Below are 14,353 nucleotides of genomic sequence, written 5' to 3'. Positions count from 1 at the left end.
TTTGCTAAGGAATATCTAGGCAAATATTCTGAGAAATGTGTAAATGATGGAATGATTAAAATTGTCAACATCGGATAGAAAGGAAGTGGTTAGCTGCGAAAGCTTATTGGAAATAGATTGAAAGTTTTAAGTTACGTCCTTCCGAGAAAATGTGAAATTTGATATTCATTGGTTGGAAGCGATTCGAACGAGTATCGCATTGTTGGAATGAAGAAAAATGTATACAAAAATCTCGATTCATCAAAGCCTATATCCATATCCATACCACGGCATATCAATATAATGCTTTTATCTTACATTATATATGAGGAGAATTATTGCATTATATAAGTGTGTGTTGTACTAGGAAGAAAATGACCTTCCACTGCCTCCTTTCGAGATGAGTATACAAAATTAGACGCAAATGTAATCTAATCCTATAGGTCACCATAATGTCTGCGTTTTGATTTAATATATTGAGACAAGTAGAAAGGAAATGGTAAAAAAGGAGCGATAGTATTCTGATACATGACACCTTTGATACACGTTCTCGGGCAGACACTACATATGAAGCTTCTATATAAAGTATTTTGCTTTTATATTCTTTAATTAGACGTGATCTAATAGCCACTGAAAAGTTAATATGATAAAGGAATTCATTGAATTTAAAAAAGGGTGTCGTATATACATACACTCATTTCCGTGCTGGGATGGTCTATAAATACCACCTCTGATTCTTCACCATCGAGCAGAACGCAGACAGTTTTCTCGCCAAATTCGTCATCTGAAAAATAAAGGGGGGAAATGAAGACCATTCCCTCAAGTATACTCTACCGCATCTCTAAATTAACGACAAAAACAGCACGACTTAATTAAAAGCTCTTTGAAAATATACTTTGAAGAAAAAAAAATTGTGATGACAAGTCAATTACAATTTAGATTTGTTTAACTTTGTCGAATCTAGACAGAAAACGAAAATATTTGCCTATACAGCCACGGTTCATAAACCGTAAGAATTTTTATTTTTTTTATTTTTCATTTGATTACAACATCTTCAATCAATTTTAATTGGTTGTCGTAAATGAAAATACTTTTGTGAAATGTGTGTTTCCTTGTTGAATAATTTCAAACCTTTAGGGTGTATGTATAATACGTATTCCGCAAAGCAACAGGTGAAACGTACACACAGGTTATTATATTTCGAAGAATGTTAAAATTGATATATAGACGAAACAATTGACGGTCTTCACAATGAAGAGCTTTCCAAACTAAACTTCTTAATGAAATGAAATTCGTTAAATGCTTTTATTTATTGTACTTAATACTGTTGTATACGCCAATGAAGGAAAGGTAATAATGGTTTCTTCTATTTGATTAAGAGCTGTTCTATATGTAACTCTTTGCAATTTCAACGATTTTCTTTATTCGAATGAAAATGAACGAAGAATAAAACAGTACGAAAAATGAGATACCTAAGAATTTCCAGACGAGAGCTACTCGTTGAACAGACAATGTTCAGTTGTACGATTACTAGTCAATGTGTAAAACTTGCAAATTATCGATTTACAATCTTCTAGTTCTACGTGGACTGTCAATTGAAAATGGATCGATATTTTTACAATATTGATTTACAGTCAACGATACTTTCAAGTTTCTATAGGTTCAATTCGGACCAGTGGTCTATGTATTTACGGGTGAATTTACTGTCTTGTCAACTGAAAGTCGACTGAATTCAATTGTAGCCATTTTATCATTTATTCATCGTCGGCGATAGTTTGTTGGAACGTTGTATGCTAGGGTGGGTCGATTTTTCCAACTTTAAAATCCACATCCAGCTTGTGTAACTGTAAGAAACTATACTTGTGGCATCATTACTTTTTCGTTTCCGTACACTTTTTAGTATCACACACTGATGGCTAAAGTTCGTATGAAAAATCAATTTTATTTATTTATTATCCACCAACGGGTATCGACCCTACTGGCGTATTCAAAAAGTATGATTTGTCAAATTATTCCACAACATTTGTCAATCAAAAACGGCACATTATCAAATTAAATCAAATCATTGAAATAGGCGTCAAAAAAGATCAACTACAAATCAAAATCAAATGCAAATCGCACAAGTTTCTATTCAAGTTTCCACGTCAAAAATAACAGAAAAGAAAAAAACTAGACTTTAACATAATCAGTCAATCAATTCTAGTTCCCTTTAACAAGAAAATTGTCCATCGACACTCCAGTGTATTTCGTTCCCTTGTTAACAAAGTCGGGCAATCGAACATTTGGAGGCCATAGGTCATGCGACATTATCGAACTGTAATTGTCGTCCGGGACTGTCACCCTATACTGAAGGAAGCGAATGTCATGTATATCTTCCAATTGGCAAGAGCAACGACAAATGGATTTTCGTTTCCTCGATTCCTAAATGGCTATTTGTGACATTGTCTTCTGTGATAACTCGTCCAAGTACGTTTTCCATTAACCCATTCAGGCCGTCCAAAAATTTTAGCAAGTCACCAGATAACGATGTAGACAATCGAGCTATTGAGTCGTCGATACTTTTTATGCCAGCAGACAGGTGCCGGTTTCCATCATTTACAATACCAGTGAATATTTGGACAATTTTTTATTGTGCTCAGTGTTGCTCTACTCATAGCGACACATTTCATATGAAAAATCTCGCCACATACACCAGCACAGCTGATAAATTCGTTGTTCATTATTCCAATGTTAGCTCCAATGCATTTAGCTCTGCGGTCTCAACAGCAGACGACAAGTTTCACCACCAACGGTGGAGATACACAAATTCAAATTCAACTATCAAAAATCGGGAGCAAAAACAGAACATGCCCGATGTCAACGAGGATTTTCCATATAAAAATCAGATTTTCAAATGCAAGTGACTCAAAAGTGGGCCACAAGTATAGTTTCTTCCAGCTACACAAGCCGCTGCCGCTGTATGTGGATTTTAAAGTTGGAAAAATCGACCAATCGTATTGTATGCATCTCATCTATTTTTACATACGTATTGTGGCAATGAGGTATTGCCGTCTTGCAATCGGTTCTCATTGTTTGAGTCGGTCGGTATGGCCCGAGCAACCACAATCAACCAAAAAATGCATCTTAGTTTTTGGAAAATATTTGAAACAACCTCATAAGATCCTAATTGACAAATTGTATCCGTTTACTTTGGGACAATACTCTCCCTAGCAAACAAACTTCGTTTTGACTCTGTCCGGATTTGTGGTTGTTCTTCATTGAAAGTTTAGAGGACAAATTGCGTTCACTGTTTCATTGATTTATCCAGCCTAACTAGTAAGACCTGGGCTAGTCAGCACCGTTTACAAATTCATACAATAACATTGTTCACGTGAGTTGAAATACATTCAATTGTTTTTTTTTAATTGATATACTTGTCACAAACACAAACATTTTCCCGCTAAGAATTCATTTTTCCTAGACGATGTGAGTTGTTATACAGTGACAAGAAAATTAGAAGGTGTTTTCCAACATCAATGAAACAAGCGTAGCGTATAGAAGCACTTAAATGATTTAAAAGAAAACGATTTGACATTAGAGACTTGTAATTTTATGTACCTACTTTCGAACAGAAATATTAACTTCATATACCACGCTGGTTGCCAAGTCAGTTTAGTATTTATTGAACTAGTTTTCAATCACGGTCTCAAGATGCATTCCATTGGAATTCATAAAGTGATTGGTCAAGTGGTTGATTTCTTTTACTATATTGGTTTATGGCATCGGGGAGATGAGCCTACCACTAAAGACCTGAGAAAGAAGTTACTCTATCACATGTTCTACTCACTTTATCTCGCGCTGACAATAGTTGGATCTATTACAAACGAAAAAGTGGACAAAAAAGTATTTTTAGTGGAATCAACCATCATTATGGGAGTTTTGAATGTTAAACTTGGCATTCTAATTTGGAAACAGAATCGAACTCTTGATTTGTTGGGTCGAGTTTGTAATTATACGATTCGATATGACGAAGACCTCGCCTTTTGCAACAACAAAATAGAAAAGTTTGCAAAGTTTGTTGTTACGTTCATTGTCGTGGAGGTCATTGGTGTTGTTGACATTTTATTTTTACCGTTTGTTGGAAGTGAGAAGAATCTGATTTTAGAAGTAGCTTTTCCCTGGAATTACAAAAGCAGTGAAATTGCTTTTTGTATTGTGCATGTTTTAACTGTATTCACGACAGTTGTATCCACCATAGTATCGTTTTTTTCTATGATGACTTGGTATTTACTGTTGTCTTGCTCATTAAGATATGATATGCTAGGAAGGGAACTGAAGAGAATAGGACAAATAAGTGAACAGATAAAGATGGCTGAGAAGCAAAAGCACAAAGTATTTGTACAGAATTTGAGGGAATATGTTGATGTTCACCTGTACACAAGGGAGTACGTGACAATGTTAGATCTACTCCAGGTATAAATCTAATAGTCTTCATTTTTTCCGCTAGGTTGATTGACGAAGTGAGCGTATTTTTCTCGGAAATATTTCTCATTCAATTCGGTACCAGTGGTTTATGTATTTGCACATCGATTTACTGCCTAGTATTTGTAAGTCGTATCGATATCACAGCCATTTTATTAATTTACTTATTGTTGTAGAACGTCGGTGATAATCTGTTGGATCTTATCGTGTTGTTTTACTCCATCGCGGATCTATTTTTGATTACATACTTTGGGAATGAGATAATGCTGTCGAGTAATCGCCTCTCCTACAGCTTGTTTGAATCGGAGTGGTTCGAGCAGCCACAAGCAACCAAAAAGTGTGTAATCATTTTTGGGGAATATTTGAAACAACCACATGAACTGCTAATTGGAAAATTGTATCCCTTAACTTTGGAGACGTTTACAAGGGTCTGCTGATGTGATTCGTTTGGTCTGTTTGATTTTTAAACGAAGTTTCGTTTGCATTTTCTAGATCTTAAATTCAGCGTACAGCATGTTCAACATTTTGAAGAGCTTCAAAAAATGACGATGAGAATGACCAACCGCAACACATTTTTAGTGTTATTTATTTCTATTTCGTCTATCACACTATATTGTGTCACCGACCCGAAATCATTATTAGAACAACCAAAGTTTATACGGGCCCAAGTTTTGCAAAACTCAAAATCCTGCACAAAATTGACTGCATTTTATTTTGGATAATATAATATTTACAGGATCGTTTACAGGATCAACTCATGTAATCACATTGTTCACATGTGCTTGAAATAAATTCTATTATTTGTTGGACCGTCTATTAATCCCGCCATAATCTTTTGCAGATTTTCCTCTTCCTTAGTCTGTACTTTTCCTATACCTTATAACACACAAATCCCACTTTCGTCGTACCCGTTTATAAACGTTTCCTTAATCGTTGAAAATATTCTACACTTGCCGCAATTATTTTCCCGCTAAGAATTCATTTTTCCGACAATGGACAGAAATAGCCGATGTGAGTTCTTTTATAGTGACAAGAAAATTAGAAGGTGTTTTCTACCATCAATGAAACAAGCTTAGCGTATGGAAACACCAAAATGATTAAAGATTAAAAAGAAACCGATTTGACATTAGATACTTGTAATTTTATGTACCTACTTTCGAACAGAAATATTAACTTCGTATACCAGGCTGGTTGCCAAGTCAGTTTAGTATCTCTTGAACTTTTAAAAGTTTTTAGTCTCTGTCTCAAGATGCATTCTATTGGAATTCATAAAGTGATTAGTCAAATGGTTGATTTCTTTTACTATATTGGTTTATGGCATCGGGGAGATGAACCTACCACTAGAGACCTAAGAAAGAAGTTACTCTATTACATTTACTACTCACTTTTTCTCGTGTCGGCAGTAGTTGGAGCTATTACAAACGAAAAAGTGGACAAAAAAGTATTTTTAGTGGAAGCATCAATCATTATCGCAGTTTTATATGTTAAACTTGGCATTCTAATTTGGAAACAGAACCAAATTCTTGATTTGTTGGGTCGAGTTTGTAATTTTACTATTCGATATGACGAAGAACTCGCATTTTGCCACCGCAAAATAGGAAAATTTGCAAAATTTGTTGTTATGTTTATTACCGTGGAAGTCATTGCTTTGATCGAGGTGATATTTATAGCGATAGTTGGAAGTGAGAAGAGCCTGTTTTTAGAAATCGGGGTTCCTTGGGACTACAAAAACAGTGAAATTGCATTTTGGGCTACACATATTTTTACGGTTCTCGCAACAATTTTATCAGTTACAGTGTCGTTTTTATCCATAATAATTTGGTATTTACTGCTAACTTCGTCATTGAGGTACGAGACTCTAGGAAGTGAACTGAAGAAAACAGGACGAATAACTGGGAAAATGAAGTTGTCTGAGACGCAAAAGCACAATATTTTTAGGAAGGATTTGGAGGAATCTATTGATGTTCACCTGTACACAAGGGAGTATGCGACAATTTTTTTATGTAGAATCAGTGACAAATGTAATAATCTTTAATTTCCGTTAGGTTGATCGACGAACTGGGTTCATTTTTCTCGGATATATTTCTCATTCAATTCGGTACAAGCGGTCTATGTATTTGCGGATCGATTTATTGCTTAGTATTTGTAAGTAAAAGGAATTACAGCAACTTTCGCAACGATTTTGTCACTTGACTTGTTCACTTCTAGAACGTCGGCGATAATTTATTGGAACGTTGTATGCATCTTACCGTATTGTCTTACTGTATTTCTGACCTATTTTTGATTACGTATTGTGGAAATGAGATAATGCTGTCGAGCAATCGCCTCTCCTACAGTATATTCGAATCGAAGTGGATCGAACAGCCAAAAGACACCAAAAAGTGTATCATAATTTTTGGGGAATATTTGAAGCAACCACATCAATTGCTAATTGGCAAATTGTATCCCTTAAATTTGGAGACATTTACAAGGGTCTGCCGTGATTCGTTTGGTCTGTTTGATTCGTAAATTAAATTTCAATCACATTTCTAGATTCTAAATTCAGCCTACAGCATGTTCAACATTTTGAAAAGCAACAAGAAATAAAGATTCGATGAGCAGTCAACAACACATTGTTGGGTGGCAGTGTTATTGTATTTCTGTTTCCTATATTAAAATACATATAAGTGTCTTTATTAGAACACATTTATTGTCAATTACAGTGCACGTTAAGCTAGCTAGTAGCTACAGTCAAAGTGTATACACGGACTCTATTTATGCACTGGGTTGAAAAGCAAGCGAGCCTGCACCAAATTTACTGCATTTTAATATAATAAATTTTTGGGATCACATGATTTGAAATAAATTAAATTGTTATATCGATTTTTTAATCAGGCAGGGAGTGCACAAAATGCACAGTTTTTTAACGTTGTAGATTGGCAACGGACCATTTAAGTATAATATGATATGACATGTAGCTTCAGACAAACGTCACAAACAAGAACTCTCCCTGGACTATACATGGGACTCCGTTATGGAGAAGGTGATCTTGATGAAATCATGTTCTAAGCAGAGATAACGGGTTTCGTCATTTAGGAGCTCTAAGAACTGCTACTCATCAGTCGGTGGCAAACAGTCCATAGAGGTCTTCTAAATGTGCCATCGATACAGGAGACTTGTACAATTGAACAACAAATGCGTACATTGTCACGATATTTGGACGTAGGTCCGAAATGACATCAAAATAAAATTCTTCTGATCGAATAATTGATCATCTCATTCTCACAAGCAAAGCATCAAATTGCACATTTCCGACTCATACGTGATAAAATAACACACGCAATACAACTAAAAACGGAAAATTCTCTCCTCAGGCAATATGGGAGGTGGAGTCCCGTCATAAAGTGATTAGTCAAATGGTTGATTCTTTAACAATATCGGTTTTTGGCATCGGAGCGATATACCCACCGCTACAGAACTAGAACGAAGTGGCTCTATTACATTTGCAACTCACTTTTTTTCGTTTCGGCAGTAGTTGAAGGCTTCAACTTGAAGCTATTACAAACGAAAAAATGGACAAAATAGATATTTTGCTAACTAGTTAATAAATGGGGTTCCATATGAGGAGATTCATTTTCGTCACTTTATCGTAGCCTAGTGAAAATGTATGTATGGAAATCGATGAAACAAACATAATTTGTTACATTATTTCGACAGCCTGCGCTACCCTTCCCTTCGAAGAAAAATTGTTCGTAATGACCCAAAAAAGCAAATTACGAAGAAAAATCGAATGTGCTAATTTTTTCAATTAAATTCGGTTCAAACTTTTAAACTTCTTATTGTTGATAGAAATGATGAAGAAAAAACATCTTCAGCTCGAACTTCCTTTGAAGTACATTTGGAATTAAAATTACAATAAAAGTGAGGTACAGCTAATTTCATCACATCACCACCACACGTATGAAAAAGGTTTAAGTAGTGGAACTACATCGCAATTTACCCGATATTGATATCGCCTTCGGCTGAAATCGCAAAAGTTATTCCGCCGAGAAGCACAATTTCCTTCATTTCTTCCACAGATTTTGCGATGTGCTATAAACCGTTAAAGCTTCATCAACTTCCGTTAGACAGAATGAGATTGAACGAGACTGTAACACAACTGGGTAACAATAGGTGTAGCGTAATTACCGGAAATTTCGTATGTAATTTATCCAAAGGAAACAAAAGCATTTATCGCGTTATTGTTTTACGATAATCATAATTGACGGAAAAATGTTATAAACGTGGCAAAGATTTCATTACATCCGTTCTATAAATTGTGAATATCATCAGGACGTAATGAATATTCCAGCTATCGTATCATATTTTATGTTGTGTTGTGTGTTTGATGGTAAATGCGGTTAATGCGGTCCACGCAGATTTTCGGTTAATCATACTGTACAACACGTACACGTATGCAGAAAAAAAGGTAACGAACGAACGTCTAAATTACGTAACACCTTCGTTCTGGAGAGCTGACTGCATTGTTTGTTTAATGATTATGTATCGCGATTGTAGTGCAGAATTGGTAACAAATTATGGGTTATTACAACAATATATTGGGGGTAAACCATTCTGATTTGTAAAGTTCGTATTAAAAACATGCAAACGGCTCGTGTGTGAAAAACCAGAGAAAATGGTGCGCACTTGCTTACAGTTTGTAAAGCTTGTGTGAAAATACACATCTGATGTTATGTATTCGTAAATTTGTTACGAGGCATAATGGTTTACCCCTACTGCACACTTCTACTATCTACTGTATGTTATACATTAAGTTGTGCAGCGTGCTAGGATTCGATTCTCTTCATCTAAGAAATGTATTTTTGAAAAACATGTCAAAAAACAGTTCGCTGAATTTCACCAACGCACTGCAAGCATGAGTGATCATTGTTACAGCTGTCAAATGGAGTACTATTTTTTATGAAAATTTATTTTTAATGCCAAATTTCGGGGTAAAGTAAACTAACACACAGTTCCTTGTTACCGAAATTTCGTAGAAGGGACAATTAAGTTGGATAAGTGCGAACAGGGATTTACTACATAAAAAATGCCTGACCCGACACTATGAAAAAATTATTTCAAAAATTTAATTTTTTGCTACATGTGCCAGATTCTCCGACACCCACAATTTGTATGATACTCTGTCCATGTTAGAGTACCAGTCATGCTTGAAGTGCGTTGATTTCACTCATTAAAAAAAATCACAAAATCTCATTACCATTTTATCTCATTATATCAGGCTTCCTGCCGAGTGAAATATTTATTCAACATTTCCTCCTTCAAAATTGAAACTTTGCGCACATTTTCCGTTTCAACAGACGATTTCTTTTGCATACTTACGACCAATGAAAATAGTAATTTCTTTTAGAGATCAGATCCTTCAAACAGCACACATAGCTACTTAAGCAAAATAATTAAAGATTCTGAATATTTACCTCTTGACTTACCTAAACTGGCATCATATATATGCATATACTCAGAAGTCATAAACTGTGATACTAGGGCGGTTTTACCCACTCCTGAATCACCCATCATAACCACACGAAGGCTGAAAATGTAAAATGGATTTAAATGTCTTTCGCAATATAGTAATTGCATTGCATATTTCATCTTCGAAAAAAGATGCTACAGCTCGTGCAAATGAGTTTATTTTTAATCGCAGAGCGAAAAGAAAAACTTTGAAAATAAAAATAATTAATTACCGTGGAGGTGGTGGCTCTGCTTCACTATCTGTTGGGGATGGTGGTAATGAATCAACTGTAGCATATCCAACGCCGCAACATGAACCATCAAATGGAGATCGTTCACTAGCCCTAATTTATGAAAAAGAGAAGAGAAAAAAGAAAACTCATAAATTTGACCTTATTTGTTGTTTGGTTGGTTGGTTGGTTGTTTTTACAAATATAACGGATACTGTTTCGCGGATAAGTTCTCAGCAAGTTTTCCTTTTGATTTTTATTGGAAATTTATTAGAATTTATGTTGACTTGGGGTTATTACTTTTACAATATTACTAATTTGTATGCATTGTCAGTCTACGAATATTAAAAAGAAGATTTCTTTTCTGTTAAAGAATAACAATGTGAGGGAGCAGTGGCGCCGACCAATATTTTTTAATAGAGGGGCTCATTGAAGACCGATTTTTTTTAATAGTGGGGCTCACTGAACAAATTTTAGTTTTAAATAGTAGGGTCCGAAATCCCAATAGTGGGGCTAGAGCCTCGCATGGCCTCAATAATGAAATACACCAAACCATTTTCACCATTTGCCCCATTGCTATGCAATATATTTAAACTTTACCTCTCCCTCACAGAGGCGTCGGCCTCTGTGAGGGAGAGGTAAAGTTTAAATATATTACATAGCAATGGGGCAAATGGTGAAAATGGTTTGGTGTATTTCATTATTGACCTCGCCTTTCGGCTCGGAAATTTGATCAGAATAACGATTTCAATCATTTGTTTTTTCTGAAGTCACTAACAGCCTTTTACGGCCTATAACGATTGCAGTCTGAACCACCGGTTTAACATGACTTCCGAACTACACCTCAAAGTATGCAAATACTCTCCGTAGAATGTTACGTCCTAATTGATATCTCGCCTTAATGTAGTCAAAAATTCATCGTATTGGGTTACGTGAACGAGTCATTCAGTGTGTAAGTAATCATTCGCAGGACTTAATTTCTTCCATAACTAAATTGTCCCTACCTTCCCATTACACAGGTCTCTTTCGTCTGTATTTCAATTTAGATAGATATCGTAACATTAACATTAAGTCTCTAACCTTTCACTTTAAGTTATTACCTTCATCAATAGAAGTTTGACAGCACTAACACTTTAAGTTCATTAGACGTACAAACACTGTTCTGAACATTATTATGGGGCTTGATTTAGTTTTCAATTTGATATAACGATAACAACTCTTTGCAGTCATAACTGTTTGATTCACACCAGGAAGCTAAGCCGTTATACTTTAAATGAATGACTGCAGCTATTATTTTCTATGTTCTTTTCAGTCACGTGAACTGTAGATGCAGGTGCACGTTGTGCACAGAAATGAAACTGTAATCGAATTAAACGAATGACAATCGAATCTATAAAGATTAACTGTGTGTGGGAAAATCATAAATTATTGCACCTGGCCGCAGTGTGTACTCTGAACATTATTTTCTTATATATTCAATTTTCCACAGAACAGGCCGAAATTTTTTATTCAATTTTACGCAATAATCAAACGCTCTAAGGGAAAATCCGATCCAATTTCATTATCATTGAAAAGCCTCTTCAAATAAATCGAAAATAAAACGTAGCAATTCCTGCAATAAAATCACAAGATCAACATAAGATTACGACCGGAGGCTTTATATAATTATTGAATTATGTGTTCGATTCCGCATTATAGGGCGGTGGCTGATATTGTATATTCGGAGTTAGAGAGTGTTGTTAAATGATTAATCAAACAACAAGTCCAATTTCTAAAAAGGTGATCTGTTACCATTAATCCAATAAGCACAAAATATATATTTAATTCTCTGATGGTCTATTCAAAATATAATACCTTAGGTTAATTATGTCTTACATTTTCCTGCTTTCATATTCATCCTTATTGTTGTGTATACGAATTCCGGTTCGTCAGTGTTATTCAACGTGAACACTCGTGTATACAACAAAAGAGAACGACCGAAAAAAGATCAAGAAAAGTTTTTTTTCCTTCACATTTTCTTCACATCAGACATGGTTTAATATTAGCCCATGAACGGCGCATTTTATATGGCAAATGGTAAATATCGTTTATCTTCTGATTGGGCTTTTTGATACATCACAATGAAAATGAAAATCGTTAATCATTTGTTATAATAGAACTCTTACCACACACATTAATATGATGATAACCGAAACATAAAATGGCAATTAAACGATTCGTGCAATTTTTCGTTTTCTTCAAGTTTATATTTCTATTCATCCATTTCAGAAAGCTTTCTTCGCCGTTGTTGTTTGGTTATTGATTCGTAAATCGGAAATTTCCTTTTATTGATTTTGTCCAGATGTGGCGGAAAACTTATGGGGCTATAGTTTATTGGATTCACACATAAGTCCGATTAGATAATACAATGTTATATTGTGTGGGTGGAAAGGTCAATAGTTCGGGAATTATCTTTTCCATTTGAATCATTTTGCTTTGTCCAGATGAAAATTAACCTTATCACCTGCTCTCGACAGTGACGACAACAATAAGCGAAGAGCTCTGATTCCTAAGGTCTATATGTATGTTCAGACTAATGAAGTAAAAGATTTTTTTTGTCTATCGGCTGCAAAAGCTCTTATCAATGGAAGTAATAGATTCGATAGTAATACTAAAGAGATTTAATTGGAGTTGAGAGGTTAATACAATGTTTGTGCTGTTTTCGTCATTTCTACGACAATGTTCTATTCGGGGACTACCGTTATTAAAGCTTAAAGCAGGTCAAATTCAGGTCATGCAAAACTTAACTCAATTGCCTTGTCGATGATATGAGTGAGTGTCTTGAATATACAACCTAACAGTTGCTACTCATTTAGCGGAAGTCGTTTAGAATATTCGGATGTATTTTCCGGTCCTTTATGATGCTCAGAACGGGTCTGGGAAAATAAATTCAGTCGTCTTGTGATATGTAGGGTGTTTGTCGGCATCAGTGGCCTTACACTGAAACTATAAACAGGTCAGTATCAGGTTGAAATGATAGGTTGAATCTGAAGTTCACGTGCTATGAGTTAAATTCTCGCTTAGTATTTTCAGTAGCAGATGGCATCGGGGAATCTGGTACACGCGATCATAGTACGCGTCCTTTTACTACATGTAACGAAAAGTCATGACTGTTCCAGATTCGCTCCTTAGAGGTGAATCTGGCACACCATCAATTTGTATGGTGTGCCAAATTACCCCACGCCCTAGCAGATACATACTCAATGCAAAGGCCTTGATACCGGCTGACAATCGCGTCATTTACATCTCGAAAGAGTGACCAATTCAATTTTGTGGCATGTTCCAAGCTTTGGTTCTCTATGCTTCGTATCTCGAAAAAAATTACAAATTTTTCAGTTCTTTAAAAAAAAACATTTAAAATGAAATCGATCTATTCGACGCTAACAACAAAAGAATTTATCATAGATGAGTGGTTTCGTCTTCATTAGTCCAATTTACTTGTCAAACGATAATTGCAAGATGAATGGCTCTATTTCGACACTAATATAGACAAAATTTGTTGACATAAACACGTACGCAAAGAACAAAAAAAGAGGAAATTGAATATAAATGGAGCTGTTTTCAGCGTTAACACACAATACCGAACACAAAACCCGCATATTTATATGAATCAAATCAGGTAATACCCAAAGACCAAAGGATAATGTGCCGCATGAAACCGATTTAGACAATATTATATGCCACACATACGAGAAAAATATGGAAATGCTGGAAATTGTGCTTACGCCGATCAATTTGATTTTTCTTTTTTTATAATAATGTTCATACCTTTGCAATTTGCCACTAACTGATGAAAGTCGATACGAGCACACATGGGAATTTTGTTTCCCACAGAATAGCATATCCGAACAGAAAAAAAGAAGTTTTTCGTTTCTTATATTGACAACGAGACAGAATAAATCCCCTGTTTCGTATATTGAATTGAATTGAATTTATTTTAATTTCTTTTTATTTCTCAGAATTTTTATTTTAACGATTTCGTTTGTCTGACTTATTGTGTTTTTGCCAGTTTTTGCTTTAATTTTGTTGTAATCCTATATGAGCTTTGTCGCTTCGGCAGTTCAATTTATTTTTGATATTTTGATTCAGTCGAATAATTTTAATTGGAATTTACAATTAAATCCATTTCAATGTTAATCTTCTTGGTACCCAAACGG

The 14,353-nt window shown here is 35.0% G+C and overlaps 1 protein-coding gene across 1 annotated transcript in view; it reads right to left on the bottom strand.

The window, feature by feature from the left end:
- LOC119071890 overlaps positions 1 to 14,353 on the bottom strand; it is an 89,932-nt gene that overhangs the window by 3,779 nt on the left and 71,800 nt on the right. The window contains exons 8-10 of the mRNA XM_037176989.1: positions 10,161 to 10,271; positions 9,906 to 10,006; positions 672 to 763 (exon numbers count right to left, since the gene is read on the bottom strand). Of these exons, the coding sequence (XP_037032884.1) occupies positions 672 to 763; positions 9,906 to 10,006; positions 10,161 to 10,271 (304 nt within the window). The remainder of the gene's footprint in view (positions 1 to 671; positions 764 to 9,905; positions 10,007 to 10,160; positions 10,272 to 14,353) is intronic.

The sequence above is a fragment of the Bradysia coprophila genome (assembly GCF_014529535.1).
Source record: "Bradysia coprophila strain Holo2 chromosome IV unlocalized genomic scaffold, BU_Bcop_v1 contig_5, whole genome shotgun sequence".
NCBI classification, from domain to species: domain Eukaryota; kingdom Metazoa; phylum Arthropoda; class Insecta; order Diptera; family Sciaridae; genus Bradysia; species Bradysia coprophila.
The sequence above is the reverse complement of the archived record's forward strand: the minus strand, read 5'-3'. Positions and strand labels throughout refer to the sequence as shown.